General features: G+C 33.7%; 1 protein-coding gene across 2 annotated transcripts in view; it reads right to left on the bottom strand.

The window, feature by feature from the left end:
- Positions 1-18,807, bottom strand: part of Nkain2 (sodium/potassium transporting ATPase interacting 2) — an 877,560-nt gene that overhangs the window by 464,317 nt on the left and 394,436 nt on the right. For both annotated transcript variants that reach the window (XR_011369284.1, XM_070010131.1), the window contains exon 2: positions 8,534-8,671. Coding sequence is in view for 1 of the 2 variants with exons in the window: in XM_070010131.1 (XP_069866232.1) it covers positions 8,534-8,671 (138 nt within the window). In the remaining variant the exon portion in view is untranslated. The remainder of the gene's footprint in view (positions 1-8,533; positions 8,672-18,807) is intronic.

An 18,807-nucleotide genomic window follows, 5' to 3' on the forward strand; every position in this document is an offset into this window, starting at 1 on the left:
CCTTTTTAGGAAAACAAGAAGACTTTTTTAGTAAATATATTAAAATCATAGTATATGGTAGTTGTTCAATGAACTTATCTGAGGTAACCAAAGCAAATGTCATTAGAAGCATAGAGAATCATTGAAATAACACATGCAAACTCTTGAGTTGATGGCTTCTATAAGCTTTAATCAGAAAGGCTTATAAAATTTAAAAATAAATACCCATTTAGATACCTCATTTTGAAATGTCAATGTAAAAAAGAATATGATAAATATTTCAAGCACTTCTTCTAAGTCTATTTATAGATTGACATCAGACTTGCATCAGTAACACATCTTTCTAAAATATCATAAATAACTATTTCAGTGTTCTGAGAAATAAATAAATTTATCTCAGAGCTTTATATCTAGGCAAACTGAAGAATAATAAACATTTTCTGTTATGCAAGAATCCAGAAAGTTTATTCTCAGGAAGTTTTTTGAAAACTTCCAGAAAGGAAATACATGGACACTTTGATAGCATGATTCTACTTCAGGTTAGCAAGGGGAAATAAAGAATGCAGACTTAGAAAAAAGCCATTTTAAATAGGAGCAAAAAAATAGAATTCTGGGGGAAATAGTGAGGTGGAGCATACTATTGAAACATAAAGCTGAGATAAAAATCACATTCAAATATAAGCAAAGAGGTCTTAATCCTAACAGGAAAGTAATGGAATTTTGTAAGAAATCTAGAATGAATATCACCAATAGGCATAGTCAAAGTTATATTTTGGATACACTTAAAAACAATCTCCTGTCTTAAAAGAAAACCATCAGAAATTTGAGGAGAAAACTTTAAAAATAAAGCATGATCTAAAGATAAGCTAAAGTCTAATGATTTGTAGTAAGTCTTATTAGATGGTACTAAAGCTGAAAAAATATGGTTGAAAATTTAAGAATTAGAGACACATACACACCCACACACATACGTATACACACACTTCCAAAGTAATATTATAAGTGAATGATATAAGATTAATAACAACTATAATGAGGTAAAGAAAGGAACTTTTATTTTATTATAAACCCAACCTTACTTTTTATGCTCAAAAGTATGTACAGGAATTATTTATTTTTATTTTAGAAAAACCTAATATCTAAACTTTATGTCACCACAATATGTCTCTTCTTTAAAATTCACTTCCAAATTTATTTGATCATTTATAAACATGTATTTGGATTGCCAAAATGTAATTATGTATGTGTACTACACTGTATAAATCTTTAGCCAAGCCTAACACCAGAATGAGAGCACAAAGTATCTTCTTATAGCATAAATGACTCATATTTCCTCAAGGGTACACATTCTTTTGAAAATAAATTGCATTCACAATGTTGCATTATTACATTTATTTGAGGACTACAGGCTAAATCCATTAAACTTGTAATGTTATTTTTTCCCTCCTGGCCTTTTGGGAAAATACTCATTTCCATAACTACTCTCAGTCATTAGAACTATTGTTAATTTACTACTATCTCAAGTCTCTTCATCTCTAATCTACATTGATTTTATGTCCTGAACACAGAAAGCATGCACTTTTTAATGCTTTCATTGCAGTAAGATTTTTTCAATATTTTTTCTCCCAGAAATATTGGATAAAATTAACAAAGCACCTACTTGAACACAGATTAATAACTTCCTCAAAGTGACTTCAAAGTGTGCAATCACTTTTAAGAACCAAAGATTACTAGAGTGGGAAAAGCACTTGGCCTGTAAACATACCTATGAAAATCCTCCCCATTCCCTGGTGCTTGGTTTTCAATGAAGAATGAAAATGACATCACGGCTGATGTCATGATCAATTTCATGATAAATTTCAAATTCTAAAGATTGTGTTTCCTTCCAACACAAATTATCTACAGGAGTTTGTTATTAAAGGTTCACTAGGATGTTCATAAATTTTCCAAAGAGCCATATTGGAAAGATTTTACAAAATGGGTCTTAGAATTTCAAGTTTGGTGATGTCATTCCTGCATTCTTTCCATTTCTTGCAAGTAGTTTTTTCCTTAGCATGTTAACTACAGAGAAGCAAAATTTAAGTGAGTCAAGTGAGATGACACATGTATGAAACTGATCTTGCTTTCTGGTGAGAAAGAGGATGCATGTCAACTCATCAACAGATCAACACTCTAGCATCCAGCAACAACAGAAACCCATTTGCTTTTTAAGTGCCATTAACCATGTAGGACAAGATTAGTACTCAGTAATAATCAGACATGATCATATTAAGAAAAAACTTTAATATAAGGGGCCTGTTATGGTGTTATATGCTTGTCATATCAATTATTCTGGAAATGGAAATTGGGAAATTGGGAGCATATCTTTTAGACCTTCTGGGCTAAAGCTATCAAGACTCATTTTAACCAGTTTTAAGGGTACAGACTAGAAATTCCAGTTGTGTGGGGTGCTGTAGGTAGGAAGACTGTAGAGAATGGTAATCCCCAGGAAAAAATGCAACACACCATGCCCACATTGACTGGCTCACTTGGCTGAGTAGCTGCTAGCAAGCCTGGGACCCTGACTTCTACTACCACATGCAAAGGAATAGGAGATTAATGCCATACTCAATAATTTTACCAAACAGGTGAAATAAAAACAGAAACATATTAGAATAGTTAGCATTACCAGGTAAATTTCATTTGTATGTATATGAAGGAAACATTCAAAATGTTTATAATGTTTGAATTATGAAATGGTGAATGTATTGGTCTGTTTTTATGTTGAATAATTTTTATAAAAATGTTACATGCCAAATGCAAAAGATTGCAAAGACCTGAAGTTCTAGAGGACAGGAAAATGGATTTTACTGTAAAGTCTCCAATTTCACTGTAAGTCTCCAATTTAGAGAAAACTGATAGATATTTCCTGGCTGTGGTAATATGTAATTGTCAGCTACTGCAAGCTCCAAATGCACATTTTTCTTCTGTACCCAGATCTTTTCATTTAGTAAAATTTCTGTCATTTATGATTCAATTTGCTATTCTTTAAACTATAATTTCCTTTGTCATCTTTAGATAAACTGAAATTCTTCATTGCATTTTTATGTTAAGTTTTTATTTTCTTAAGTCCCTTGTTTTCTGACTTTAGCAATAAACAAATAGATTATGAGAAAATAAATTATTAGAGAAAATGAGTGATACCACATCACAAACCCAAAAGTCAGAGTATTTGTTTTCAGAAAACTCTGACAGGTTGAGGTCACATGATAAAATAGGCTGCTAACTTTCTCCACTGCTCTTCAATCTAGTATTAGATTGACTAGCCACAGCAATAAGACAAGATGTAAACATGAAGGGGACCCAAATATGGAAAGAAGTAAAACTCTCCCTCTTTTCAGAAGACATGCTCTTGTATTGAAAGAATCCTATTGGGGGGGTGGGGAAGATTGGGTAGGGGGGTAAGGGGAGGATGGGAAGGGATAGGAAGGGGAAACAAAGGAGGAGGTTACAATGCTTGATAAGAAATGTACTCATTAGCTTGCCCATGTAATTGTAACCCCTCTGTACAGTATTTTCACAATAAAAAATAAAAATTAAAAAAAGAATCCTATAGACTGCACTCCCAAATTACTCAAGCTGATTCAAAACTTTGGCAAAGTAGCAGGGTATAAAATTAACCCCCAAAAATCAATGGCTTTTCTGTAAGCCATCAATGAGAAAAGTATGGCTGACATTAGGAGAGCAACTCCATTTGAAATATCCCACAAAAAATAAAATACCTAGGAATTAACCAAAGAAGTGAAGGACCTCTATGATGAAAACTTTAAAATCTTGAAAAATGAAATCAAAACAGAACTTAGAAAATGGGGAAAACTCCTATGTTCCTGGATTGGAAAGATTAACATCGTGAAAATGGCAATACTTCCCAAGGCTATCTACAAATTCAATGTAATACCTATCAAAATTCCAACAACATTCTTCAAGGAAATAAAAGAGGCAATCCAAAAATTCATATGGAACAATAAAGGACCCCGAATAGCAAAAACGCTCCTCAACGGAAAGAACACTGCTGGAGGAATATTAATACCAAATTTCAAACTCTACTATAAAGCCATAGTAATCAAAACAGCTTGGTACTGGCACAAGAACAGACCTCAGGACCAATGGAATAGAATTGAAAACCCAGAAATGAACCTACACACCTAAAGCCATCTAATCTTTGATAAGGGAGCTAAAAAAATAGAATGGAAGAAAGACAGCCTCTTCAGTAAATGGTGCTGGCAAAACTGGTTAACTACTTGTAGAAACTAAAACTAGATCCTTATATATCACCCTGCACCAGAATCAACTCCAAATGGATCAAAGACCTTGAAGTCAAAGCAGACACTCTGAAAACATTACAGGATGGAATAGGAGAAACCCTAGGTCTCCTTGGCACAGGCCGAAATTTTCTTAATAGAGACCCAGAAACACAACAAATTAAAGAAAGGTTGGACAAATGGGATTGCATGAAATTGCAGAGCTTCTGCATGGCAAAGGACATGGCTAGCAAGATCAATAGAAAGTTCATGGATTGGGAGAAGATCTTTACTAGCCATACGACGGACAAGGGTCTCATATCTAAAATATACTTGGAACTCAAAAAATTAAACCCCCCAACAACAAATCCTCAAAGAAACAACTGCCCAAAAAATAAGTGGGCTAAAGAAGACTTTGAAGAGAAACTTCTCTGAAGAGGAAAGAAGGATGGCCAATAGACACATGAATAAATGCTCAACCTCCCTAGCCATAAAAGAAATGCAAATCAAAACAACAATGAGATATCACCTCACCCCAGTAAGAATGGCTATAATCAAGAACTCTAATAATGACAGATGCTGGAGGGGATGTGGACAGAAGGGAACCTTACTTCATTGTTGGTGGAAGTGTAAACTTGTTCAACCACTTTGGAAAGCAGTATGGAGGTTCCTCAAAAGACTCCACATAGAGCTCCCCTATGACCCAGCAATCCCACTTTTCGGCATTTACCCAAATGATCACAAACAAGACCACACTAAAGCTACTAGCACAGTTGAATTTATTGCAGCATTATTTCCCATAGCTAAGATATGGAACCTACCCAGATGCCCCTCAGTAGATGAATGGATCAAGGAAATGTGGCATATATACACAATGGAATTGTATTCCTCCATCAGAAAGAATGACATTGCCCCATTTGTTAGGAAATAGAAAAAATTATATTAAGTGCAGTAAGCCAGGCCCAAAGAAACATTGGTCCCATGGTTTCCCTTATTTGCAATAACAAGTGTATGTCTTAGTCAAGCAGAAAAGGTCAGATAAGTTGATTTTAGGGAAATGCAACCTAAGATATGTGTTCAAATGCTTTTTTCTTTCATGTGATTGTTTCTAACATATTTATAAGATGATTTCTTTGTTGCTTTGTATGTCCCTCCTCCAAGGTATAACCCCTGCTTTCAATGTATTTGATGTTGGTATAATTTGTGGTTGGGAAAAGAAACAACAAATTGTTTAAATAGGGATACAGGTGACCCATTTTAATAATTAGATGTACAAGTCATTATGTGGAAAAATGAACTTTACAACTTTGGTGGGGGGGAGGATCAGGTGGGAGGAGCGAGGGAGTATGGGAAGGGATGGGAAGAGGAAACAAAGTAGGAGGCAACAATGCTTGATAAGAAATGTACTCATTATCTTGTCCATGTAATTGTAACTCCTCTATGTGGTATTTTCACAATTAAAAAAAGAAAAAAGGAAATAGGCTACTAATAGAAAGTGGAAGAGCAATAATAAAAAGTTTTTGAGGGTTGGTGAGAAGATAACTTATGATAATAAATCAGAACAATTATTTTGGTAGCTTGACATAATTGTAGAGATAGTTAATAAGTTTATAAACTTGTTGATCTGGCTAGCATTTCTAAGAAAGATTTGATAGTTATTAATCAACATTTAGTCACATATATCACAATGTTGTGAGAGATAAGCTAATGAGAGAATCGACTTTCAAGAGGGATTTGTTGGTAATACTTCCAATTTGAGTTACTTGAGCTGACATATAGAAGTTTTCATTCATAACATTTCCAGGTAGCAAATGATTATAAGGATATTGTCTCATGGAAAAGAACAGAGACCTACATAACAAGAAATGATGAAATCAGAATTGCAGATACAAGACATGCCATTCCTATAAAAGGATTTCAGCTTATGTCTAATAGACATATCTCAACAAAAGCTTTAGTAGTCTTAAATTTGTTGTTACCTGATATATTAATTCTTATGTAATGACAGAGAAAGTGGCTCAAATAAGAAAAAAATCAACTGTCTTTTATCTAAGGGAAGAATTTACAACTCGATACTTAAAGAACCTTATTTTGAAGTTTTAACAGCTTGAAATAAAAAGAACAAAAATAAATTGGGTACTTCTTGCTCAAATCTGCAATCCTAGCTCTCAGGAGGCTGAAATCTGAGGATCATGGTTTGAAGCCAGCTCAAGGAAGAAACTTTAAGACTCATCTCATAAACTACAAAAAAAAAACCCAGAAATAAAGTTGTGGCTCCATTGGTAGAGTTTTAGCCTTATGTAAAAAGAAGCTCAAGAACATTACCCAAACACTGAGTTCAGGCCCCAGATCCAGAAAACAAACAAACAGACACACAAACAAAATAAGTATGTAAGTAAAAAAATGATAGTTACCTACCTAAATAAATGAAATAGACATAGTTCGTCCAATGCCTCAAACACCTAACTCTGATTGACATTTCCTTTAAGAGTACTGTTATGCCACATTATGTAAAAATAATAATATTGTAGCCAACATTCACTGAATACTTTTGAAGATGAGGTACTGTGATAAGATTAAATATCTCTGTTCACTCCTTACAAATTTACAACCTGTTTACATCTTTTATCCACATGTAGATTTTGTTTTTTTCATTAATACCTCATAAGAAATAAAGCTGAGGAGTTATTTAATGATACCAAGACCAACGTTACATGAATAAGTTGATGTAGGCACAGTGAGTCAGAGTGTAATGCCAGCACTAGGGCAGCTGGGGCAGGCGGAGAGTGTGTTCCAAGGGAGCCTAGGTTTCACAGTCAAGATCAGAAAAATCTTTCCTCTCAAAAATATTGAATTTAAACAGTAAGATCATAAAGAGAACCAAAAAGTCTAATAAAAAAGAAATGGTGATTCAGGAATATTTCACTGAAGGTTAATATATATTATCTAACTTAAATAGTATTATCTAATACAGATTTTCCTTCCATTGATCAAGACATACTGTATTCATAAACTGTTTTGTTGAATGGCAACTCCTTTACACTACTACTTACAGACTGAAAAAGATTAGGAAGCTGACAACTGGTAAAGTCAAGAAAAAAAAAATCACACAGAATTTGGCAGGTCCAAGATTTCACCCTTACTATGAAGATGTCACATGAGTCAATCACAGCCACCATGCTGTCCTTCCACAAACTGCAGTCATATGAGAAAATAGAAAATATGACCATAGCTTGCACACTGAAAATACCCGGCAACACAGTAGCATTGATTAGATTCAGAGCCTGGCCTAGCTGCCGTGGGGACATGCGATGGCATCCAGACCTGGCATCGGGGTTCCCAGACTCCTTTATCCACAGCACATCCCTTGTGCCCAGCAACCCCGGGTTGTTTCAGTGGCAGTGAACTTCATCCAGATTCCGGATTACAGAAAGAACAGGCCAGAAGAGGGTAGCCCTTATAAAAAGAGAGCTTCAGGAAGCCTGAGAAGGCCTGCTGGGTTGTATTGAATAAGGTAGACTTTTAACTGCACTAACTTACATAAATGCTTTTTTTTAAAACCACCAAATTGCTTTAAAATTTAATAGAAATGGCTACTGTCAGAAAAAGAAGGAAAAGGAAAAAAATGATGAAATGGAAGAAAAAATAACCACATTAATGAAGAGCGATGGCTGAGATCTGAGGCACATACAAAAGTTAAAAAAAAAAAATAGAAAAGCCTGTTATGGTTCCCATAGCAACTGCAACACAGTTGGATTTCACTTTTATGTTAAGTAAGTTTAACTTCAGTAGGAATGCAAAATACTTCCTCAGAGCCAAAAAAGAGAATTACTGAGAACACACAGACAATGGTCCAGAATGTTCCGGCTTTCCAGTATCTTGAATATTAACCCCAATGTGTATTTTCACATTTAAAGTACATGTTTCCTTGTCTTGATACTAAGCTATGTGCAATTTATAAAACAAAATTATTTTAAATGAGGGGAAAATCTCTCATTAAATCTGTTAATTCGGAGACTTTACAAATTAGAAATTGAATCTGCTTGTAATTATAAGAGAATATTTGCTGAAAGTACAATTTATGAAAGTATAATAATCTGATTACATTCACCATCAAGTGCTTTAAACTTGACATTTTTAATCACTGTTGATGCAATATGAAACTATGAAAATAAACACACAGCACTGAATAGGGCATAAACACCTCATTTTTAGGACACTTATACACATTTTTCTTTTCAAATGAAATAGAAAATGATAGAAAAGGTACTTACTCCTGTAACGTAACGAGGTCTATATTGAATAGTTCCAAATAAACCAAGGATGACGATAATAATATGTACAAAATTTGCCAGGATAGGTGCCCACTGATATCCAAGGAAGTCAAATATTTGCCTCTCCAGCACAGAAACCTAAACAGCAAAACAGGATGGACAGAGGAGTGCCCATGAGAAACATCATAGCATTGAGAGAAAAAAAAGAAATCACACTAAAGTTATAATTAGCAATTAGAACTCTAGTCCTGTAGTTCACTAAGAGAGGGAATGACAGCTCCAGGGATATTTCAAAGGAAAAATATATCTATGGAGATCTAGAAACATCTACAAGTCATCAAATCATATCCACAAGATGTCATCTGTCAAACACCCTGAGCCACCAACTACCGGTAGGTGAGTCTACATGAAAGACATGGTAAGACTTACTGAAATGTCATTATTTCAGTTGAAAATAGAATAAAGAACATTTGGTATAAAGAATTCACATAACCCTCTGGGGAGAACCCTAGATATAGTTTGTGCCCCCAGCAGTGTCAATGATACTAGGAGAAAGTCATTTCTCTTCTCTGATGTCTGATTCTTCATGGTGAGTATACAGCTTCAACAGGTGTGAGGAGCCTTCTAGGCTTAAGTCTTGGATTATTACTCAGAGCAACCTTTGTCCCAATAACAATTGTCTTAAAAAAGGGCCATTTAAGGTGGTATATGTTATCCTTACATGTATGCTAAGATTTTTTAAATTAAGATAAAAATATGCCAGTGAGAAGATCAAAAACAAACCAATCAAGCATCCAAACAATAACAAAGTGAAAATGGCTGGTAGTCCTGATCATCGCTTTGCATTGGAAAGTGAAATACAGATAGTTTGCAAGTGTCCCATTGGATCTCACTCCACAAAGAAGCCTGGTGGCTTTCTTCTTGCCTGCCTGCAGGTGGAAGGCTGACTGTCCAGGGAAAATATGAAAGGAATTGATGTTCCACACCAAGATTCAACATCCTTATTTTTAGCTAGGTTTTTAAGGAAAAAAATGATTTTAAAACCCCTAAGTTACTAGCATCACTACCACTCTTTAAAGATAGTTCTTGTCAGAAGGAAATACTGACTCTCAAAACAGTGTGCTTTTAAATTAAATATATGAGGCTCAGTTTGGAGACTGCTAGAACAATCATTATTTCCACTGAAATTCTTTAGTTAAGCAGTACATTTCCCCATCAGGCACTGAAAGACAAAATAAATTCCTGACAGCTGTTTGAATAACACTTCAATTTCCCAAAGCTTACTATGTACCATGTAATTGCTTTAGCAGTCATGGTCCAACCTAGTCAAATGTTCATTTATTTACTTCACCTTGACAATGTTTAAAAAAAGACAAAGAAGAGGAAAAAGGATCTCAGTCCATTCTACTCTGTCTATGCTAAATTCATGGTACCCATCAGAGTCCCAGCAATGGAATACAATATTCTGATTGATTAATAGCCAGTGACTTGATAGAGCTTGAATGTATCCTCAGGCCCAGAAACTTTGAGCTACCTTAGAGGAGGCTGAAACACTTCTTCAAATATTTCATGTAGTCAACTCTTGGTATAAATGAGACCCATCTGTAAGATCACACAGTTATTACATACATACTGTCTTGCTGGAATACAAGAATGGTACCAAACATTAAGTCGCTGCATTGCTAATCTGTACAACACTCCCAATTTTGAACTTGCCTTTCTTTACCCTAAGAATTCACAGGAAATAGAAATGTAAAATGGAAGCAAGAAAAATGTAAACCTTATACATTTTTTAAAAATCATCATAACTGCAGGGACCCAGTAGGAAAATAGTCTAGAGAAGGAAGCACACAAGAATTTCTCCATAAGCGTAATAATTATGGAAGAAAGTAACAGAGTCATTGTGAGGGGGGAATGGGAGGATGTGGGGATGTGGGGAAAGAAGGGATGGTAGGGGAAAAACAAAGGAAGGATAACAATGCTTGATAGGACATGTACTCATTACCTTGCTCATGTAACTGTAACAATAAAAAAAACTTAGCTAATACTGTACACAAAGTTTGCAAGGCTAAAGTAAAACTACCAACATTTACCACACACTTTTTATGACAGAGCTAATAGTTTCTTGCTTTTGAGATTATGCAGTCTATGTTTATGTATAACATTTCACATATTTCTGCCTTTTCCTTCTGATTATTATTTCCACTGTTCATCATAGAGAGCTTTATACAAAGTTATCTACTTTAGGATGAGGATTAAAGAAATGAATATATTCTGAAAATATTCAGGGACTGTCAGGAGAGTCATCATATATAGGAGTCATCTAGTTTTTCCTAAGATTTCCTTCCAGGAAGAAATATAATTAAGCATCTACTGTCTTCTGGATATTTCCCTAGTCATATAAAAAGCTGGTTTAGTAAGTATGACTTTCCAATCCTACAGATTAAGAAATCTAAGAAAGACTGTGGATGGTTGTCCTCAGGTTGAAACGGTGGTATGGAAGAAAACAAGAAACTAAGAATTCCATGTACGGCCCTATCTTCTGTCCTCTTCAATTTGTACATATTTGTTAGAGCTATCTGGTTTAAAAATAATTGAAAAGCTTCTGTAATCTATGTTGCAAATACCATACTAGCAACCGAATAGATGCTATTTTTCTACTTCATTTAGTTATTTCTTCTAGAAGAGGATAGAGAATCATTCATCATCTTTGCTATTTTGTGAGATCTTACCCTTGAACAGATAAAACTTTGTGACTTTTAAAAGTATTTAATTTTCCTCCTTAACTCATTTATAGTGTTTATGTTCTGGGACTCACGTTAATGTGTTTATCTGATGTTCTTCAAGTTGCCAGAAACATGATTTAGCTATTAGATTTCAAAAGCCTAACACTGCTGTTGTTTAAAACTCTGTGCTGGGCCAAGTGTCAATGGCTCATGCTTGTAATCCTAGCTATTCAGGAAGCTGAGATCTGAGGATCCCGGTTCAAAGCCAGTCAGGCAGGAAAGTCCATGAAACTCTTACCTCCAATAAACCACTTAGAAAACCAGAAGTGGTGCTTTGGCTCAATTGGTAGAGTGCTTTCTTTGAGCTGAAGAGCTGAGGGATAATGCCGAGGCCCAGAGTTCAAGCCCCCACAACTGACCACAAAACAAACAAACAAACAAAAAACAAAGTTCTGTGCTATTTTCATAAGCTTTTTTGATTATTCATACCTTCAAATATTTCTACAAGGGAGTTTCAGTTTAACATGTCCATTCACGTATACAGCATATCTTTATTAGAACTGTCCCTTCCATCTTTTCTCAACCTCTCATCTAGCTCTTCCTCCACCTGTCTCCTCAAGTTTTCTAGTTCTGTTTTCACACATGGACAATGAGTGTCATGACTGTATTTATCTATCATTCCTTTTTTCATGTGTCTGCCTTCTCTGATTGTTCCCCAGTCAAGACATATTTCAGATTCGAAATATTATTTGACAAACTACCTGTTAAATACATAAAGGTGTTACACAATGGAATTTTTCTGTTGCATGCACTATACTTCGGCCAATTTGAATATATGTGTGTGTGTATATATATATATATATATATATATATGAACATAACCTTGTATGTATTTGCATACACATATGAGAGAAAATATGTGACCTTTGTTTTTCTGAGCCTGGCTTACTTCACTCAATATGAGCTTTTCCAGATTTATTCATTTCTCTGCAAAAGATAAAATCACATTCTTAATGATGGCTGCCTAAAATTCCACATACTACATTCAAAAATATTTATTTCTATTATTTAACTTGAACATGATGAGTATAATATTTCTATAGGGCAAATTCACCCAAATTGAGTTGTCAGTTTAATTCTGGTTGCAAAATACTATTACCACAAGTGTTAATTCCTCTGATATATGTATATATGTGTGTATGTATTAGTATATATGTACAAAAATATATGTGTATATATACACATATGTCTATATAACTACTAGAAAACAAAAATTATTCTTGTAACTTCGATCTAAAGTAAATTAAAATTTAGTAGTTTTTATAATGTAAAAAGTCTACTTAAGCTGGAAGAGTTGCCAATAACCTTGCTGCTGGTTACCATAATTACTGTCTAACTTCCAACAGCAGTAATTGTTCAGCAGAGGCTACTATACAATGTCTTTCAAGTAAATGAATTTATTGACATTTGAAACAGAAAGTGACTGATTCCACACTACTGATGGAAACACATGTGAAACAGTGAACACAATTAAGTAAATCATTGGCCAAATTGAGTTTATCCACACAGGGCAATATTTAGTTTGAAAATAGTTTGCTTCAAATGTTTGCATGGTAAATAGAAACCTTTGCACTTTATATATATATATATGCATATATATATATATATGAGTGTGTGTGTTTGTAGTATAAACCCAATATCAAATAAATTACAGATATTTAAGCATTATTTTTTTAAAGGCCACATTTACAGGTAGTTTTTCTCCCCCTGGTAAAACTCAAGATTCATCTCTTTGAGACATTTTTTTCCTAATAAGTAAAATTATTAGCAAATTTTTCAATCAAATATTATCACAGATTTTTATGTCACTTAATTATTATTTACTTATTAGTAAAGCAAATATCATACAACCAAATTTACATGTAACCTTTGAGAGAAGACAAGTAGATTCTTGATTCTATGTGATAAAATAAAAATCCTTTCTTTAAAAATAATGATTTATTACATAAAAGCTGAAAGCCACCAAATTAAATGGCTAATGTTCAGATATGAATTCAAATTAAATTTATCTACAGGAACTCCAGTTCTCTTGGCTCCTCTCCATTCAGCAACTGAGCATTTCCACTGTCTCAGCACAAAGGGACAGACTCAAATTCCAATGTTAGGCAAGCAGAAAGATCCCAAGAAACGAAGAGTATCTGGACACCATCTACTTGATGAAGATAGGATTTTTCTCTCCATCAGTGGACAAGATACCTTGCCTTTAGGATACCAGGATGCCTCACTACCTATGATAGCATTTTCATTTTCTTGTTATCAGCTTTTTTATTTTTTATTTTTGTGAAGCTGCTGTTTCTATGTCGTTTTTGCTTCTCTGTTAGCCTTTGCTATGTCCCTTTGTTGGCCTAATACATGCTCATTATTCTTGTTAGTAATTTTCCTTTTCAATTTGTTACAGAGTAGTCATACAAGTATATAATCTAAGCATGGTAGTTCCAGAGGAAAGGATGTTCTACAGGATGCCCTTATATTTTTGAGCCAAACCCCACTGAGGTGGCAAAAATCTAGGGGTTCTCTAGACCCTCATGATTTAGTGAAGTGCTGAAGCCACTACAGTATTGCCTGAAATATCCCAATACCTATTCTTCTCACTCTGTCTCTATATAAGAAATATATATGTATATATATTTAAATTTCTTTGTACTGTTTGTAGCAAACAAACATATAAGTGACAGCATATTTTTAAAATATTATTTATGCAGGAGAATATCAGAGAATATACCAGAGAGTATCACCCTAAAACCTGACTCAAATATTTATAATATAGAAGACAAACTTAAAAGGATCTGCAGTGACCACAAATGTTTCCAGATGAACATATGGGCAAAGTTCAGAGCTTAATTCACAAAAAAGTCTTAACTTCACTTGAGCAATTATAGTGTATGAGAGTACTTCAGAAAATAATTATAAGAATTTTGACAACATGGGTCATATATGACAATCTATTTTCGATCAAGAATTTTTCCAGCGTAATTGATTTTCTTTTAAAAGATAATTTAAAAAATCCACTATCAAATCCATGATCCAAACTGGTGCCACAACTACCACCAACAAAACCACCACAAAGAGACCTGGCTCCAATTGCTCTGAATATATTAGGAACTATTATATCATAATAGCTCCAATCTCAAATTTTCCAATTTGGAAATCATATTTGAATTTTAACCTACTATGTTGCCATAAGGCTGTTCTTCTCTTTATGAATCTTAGCATTTTTTCATGAAAATCAATGTAGAGTAAATGTGTGAAATTTCCTGGTTTGCTATTATTAATTCACATTACAAAACACATGCAATTTGTATATAAGGATTTCATCACAAATATCAAGCTAGATTTGTACACTTGCAAGCATATTTCAGTTAAAGATTATCAAATCTTTTTTATTCTACTGATGATAGATGCAAATACTACCATACAGATATTCTCCACTCCCCAAATCTAAGTTCTTTGGAGGGGAATTTTTTGATGATATTTTTTGCCTCAGTTAACATCTCATGAATAATATCTATTGTGATATTATAGCAAATAAAAATATCCCAGGTATCAACTATCATCATTTCCTCTGTCTCTGTCTTTACTCTCTCCACCCTCTCAAAAATGACAGGAACTTATTTTTGTTGATAATCTGTCTCCATACAGTTAAGTCAGAAGATCTCTAACAAAGTATCAGTGAAGATTTGGCACAAAATTAAAAGTACTACAATGAAAAGTATTTATGATTCTTCCACAAGTACATTTTTTGTAAGAGGTATTATTGACCTATGTATGAGACATTTGTATTAGAAAAGGTTGCTCAAATTTTTCTGATAGTGAAGTATTTATTTTAAAACAAAGTAAATATTAGTTTATTTTAGACTTTCCCTGTTTTTATAGTAATAATTTTATTTTTAAATAAGTTTTTTATTGTGAAAATACTGTACAGAGGGGTTACAGTTACATGAGCAAGGTAATGAGTAACTTTCTTACCAAGCACTGTTGCCTCCTCCTTTGTTTTCCCCTACCATCTCTTCCCTCCCACCTCCTCAATTACTCTCCTCCCTTCCCCCAGCCTAAATTGTAAAGTTCGTTTTTCGACATAGCATCAACTAATTGTTTAAACAAGACTATACTAAAACTACCAGCACAACTAAGTTTATTGCAGCATTATTTACCATAGCTAAGATATGGAACCAACCCAGATGCCCCTCAGTAGATGAATGGATCAAGAAAATATGGTGTATATACACAATGGAATTCCATGCTTCCATCAGAAAGAATGACATTGCTCTATTTGTTAGGAAATGGAAAGACATGGAAAAAATTCTATTAAGTGAAGTAAGCCAGGCCCAAAGAAACATAGGCCCATGGTTTCCCTTATTTGCAATATCAAGTATATGTCTGAGACAAGCAGAAAAGGTCAGATAAGTTGATGTTAGGTGAAATGAACTCCAAGATAAGTACTCAAATGTTTTTCTTTCTTGTTATTGTTTCTAACATATTTATAAGATGATTTTTTTGTTGCTTTGTATGTCCCTCCCCCACAGTATAACCCCTGTTTTCACTGTATTTGATGTTGGTATAATTTGTGGAGGGGAAGGGCAAAAACAAATCATTTAAATAGGTGGACCCACTGCAACAATGAGATGTACAAGATGTTATGTCGAAAAACAAACTTTACAACTTTGGTGGGGGCAGGGGAAGGGAAAGGATGGCAAGGGGAAACAAAGTGAAGGCAACAATGCTTGATAAGAAATGTACTCATTATCTTGCTCATGTAATTGTTACCGCTCTGTATGGTATTTTCACAACAAAAAAATTAAGTAGGAATACAGATTGACCCATTGCAACAATGAGATGTACAGGATGCTATGTTGAATAATTTTATTTCTATATGTTTCTAAATATTCTATCTAGTGTTCTAGATATTATAAGATAATCATTTGTTATGTGTCAGTTACTCATGCTGCACAGTAATTTATGAACCTGTTCAAAGTCAACACTCCATATCAAAAACAAGTTGATAACAATTATGTTATACAAGTTGAGAAAAACAGAAAAATCTTCCAAAATTATCATAAATTAACATAACACAAATGAAAATATATCTTGCTTTTGAGTTGGGCTTAATAATTCACATCACTTCTTTAACATTGGTCTTTGTGTTTACAGAGCAACTTTCTCATTGTGTTTGTAAATGCAACAACTAAATGTTACTTGATTTTAGTAGTATTGTTTTTGATCATGTTTGAGATTATTAATTTTTCTCTTTATCACATTTCTGTATACTTTATGAATAAAAAATATATTTATAGTCTGGTAAAATAAACATATTTTTAAAAAATAAAGCATATTCTGATATGATCATTGTTACAATTCATGGAGCATTGTTACACAATTTAATATGTTTTTATATTAATGCAAGGCTAAAGTGTATGCATTACACATTTTTCATCATCTTTATTTTACAGATGAATACATTGATCCTCACAGAGGCTATATGTAAAAATTATGATTACAGAACTGATATTAAATCCAGTCCTCTCTAATGCCAATGCCCATGGTTTAGGCTACACAACATTAACAACTGAACTTAAGAATTTATGGTATTGTTTTATAAGTTTAAGGACATATTTTATGATTAAGTATTTTCCTAACTCAATAAGCAAGTAAATATAAGAATTTTCTTTGTTTTGGGGCTAAGAAAAAGACACACTAATCTCTAATTTTATAGATAAGTATGTTTTTCAAATTCACAGTATCATTTTGAACCTTGTAACATAATTATAATTATTGCTATTATCTTATTACTACAAATTGTGCAATTCTCAGCACAGATGAGTTCACTGTTAGAACAGAACACGTCTGGAAAAAAAGAACTGATGGTTTCTACCATCAATTCCGTTAATAGTACAATATTCTTGTAAAGTCACAACAAAATGACATTTACTAGGAACTTCTCTATAAAAGACTTTCAAACCCCATAGCCGAAGACTCATTTATAATATTTAAAGTATCTGTATACATATGTAAAATGAAGTTAAAAAAATAAAAAATGCGGGTCCTCTTGGTAGATGTATCACTGTTTCGATTTCAACACAGAGTCTATAATTTTCTCCATGGAAATCTAGCCTCTCTGAAGAGCCAGAACACATCAAAATGACAGCTGTTTCAGGTAGTTTTCATGGCTCACTTAAAGCACATGACAGGTGTGAGGAAGGAGAATTCATCCATTTGACCTTGAATTTTCTACCAAGTCCACAACAAAGTCGTTACTGAATCAGCACCAAGAAAACACACAACTAGGTCAAATTTTTATAATAAAGAATAGGAGATATCCAAAGTTCAGAAGATATGGCCTATATATGCTTATGTCATATATTCCATAAGCATTTATGAAGTATTAAAAGTACTGAGCAATATAAACCTGGTTCTATGAAAAAGGGATTGCAGCAATAGGAAGAGGTGACAAATCTTCACACATTTGGAAGGACACATCTTGGTTACAAGATGTATTAATATCTGAGATGATTTTTAGCACAGGATTTCTCAAGTCTTCCAAAAAGTCACTAGAACCTTCTATGATACTTATGGATCCCACTATTGACTTTTGATTCATTTCTGAATCTCTTACTGTTCACACAACCATTATACAACAAAACAAAACTACTATGCTGTAAAATGACTGATACATATAATAGTAGTCAAGGGATGGTTGATTTTATTTTAATAAAGTAATGTATAAATTAGGAAGAATTGTGTTAGTAAACTCATCAGCAACATCGTTTACTTGCCTCGTACTGATTGTACATTCATTGACAGCTCAGTAAAAGCCAAACAATAAAAATAGCTTGCAATATTCTTGTTTTCATGTATCATATGTTACTGTTTTCTCCTAATGAGTGACTTTCTCAAGAGAAAACCTTTGCTATTTTTTAACAGAGCAATCATATTAAACATATTAAAGCTGCCATCTGGAGAATTTTGAGCTTGTCAACTAGGTAAAAATACAGAATAGTTTTGTGAAAATCTGGTAAAACACCACCAGAAATATACCTTATACATCATTATCAGGGAAGCATTATATAACCATCTTTCAGTTTGGGTGTTAATAAATACTTGTGTGTTTTTATGTCAATTTTATTTTATGAATTCAAACAAGGGTAATTGCCACTCCAATACTTTTGCTCTCCTTCCATTATCTGCCTGCCCCTTATTTGAAGTAATAGATTAGAGATGTCATTACCATCACCAACCTGGTATTTCCCTGTTAAGGAAACTCTACATCTAACAGGATTGGAGGGGAAGCACTCTGCTCTTGTGGAGAATGGAAGAAAACCTCTTAAGGAGCTGTGTACTTTTGTCATTTTCATCTCCTTCCGTTGTCATCTACTCTTCCTCTCCTCAAACCAAGACACGGCTCAGCCTTCCAGGCACTGCTTCTTTGAGTAGAGCAGGAGAGATATATGGAAGATGTCAATCAAACCTCTCAAATACTAAGTGACATCACTT

The sequence above is a fragment of the Dipodomys merriami genome, unplaced genomic scaffold (assembly GCF_024711535.1).
Source record: "Dipodomys merriami isolate MVZ:Mamm:240054 unplaced genomic scaffold, mDipMer1.0.p SCAF_8, whole genome shotgun sequence".
In the NCBI taxonomy this organism is placed as follows: Eukaryota; Metazoa; Chordata; class Mammalia; order Rodentia; family Heteromyidae; genus Dipodomys; species Dipodomys merriami.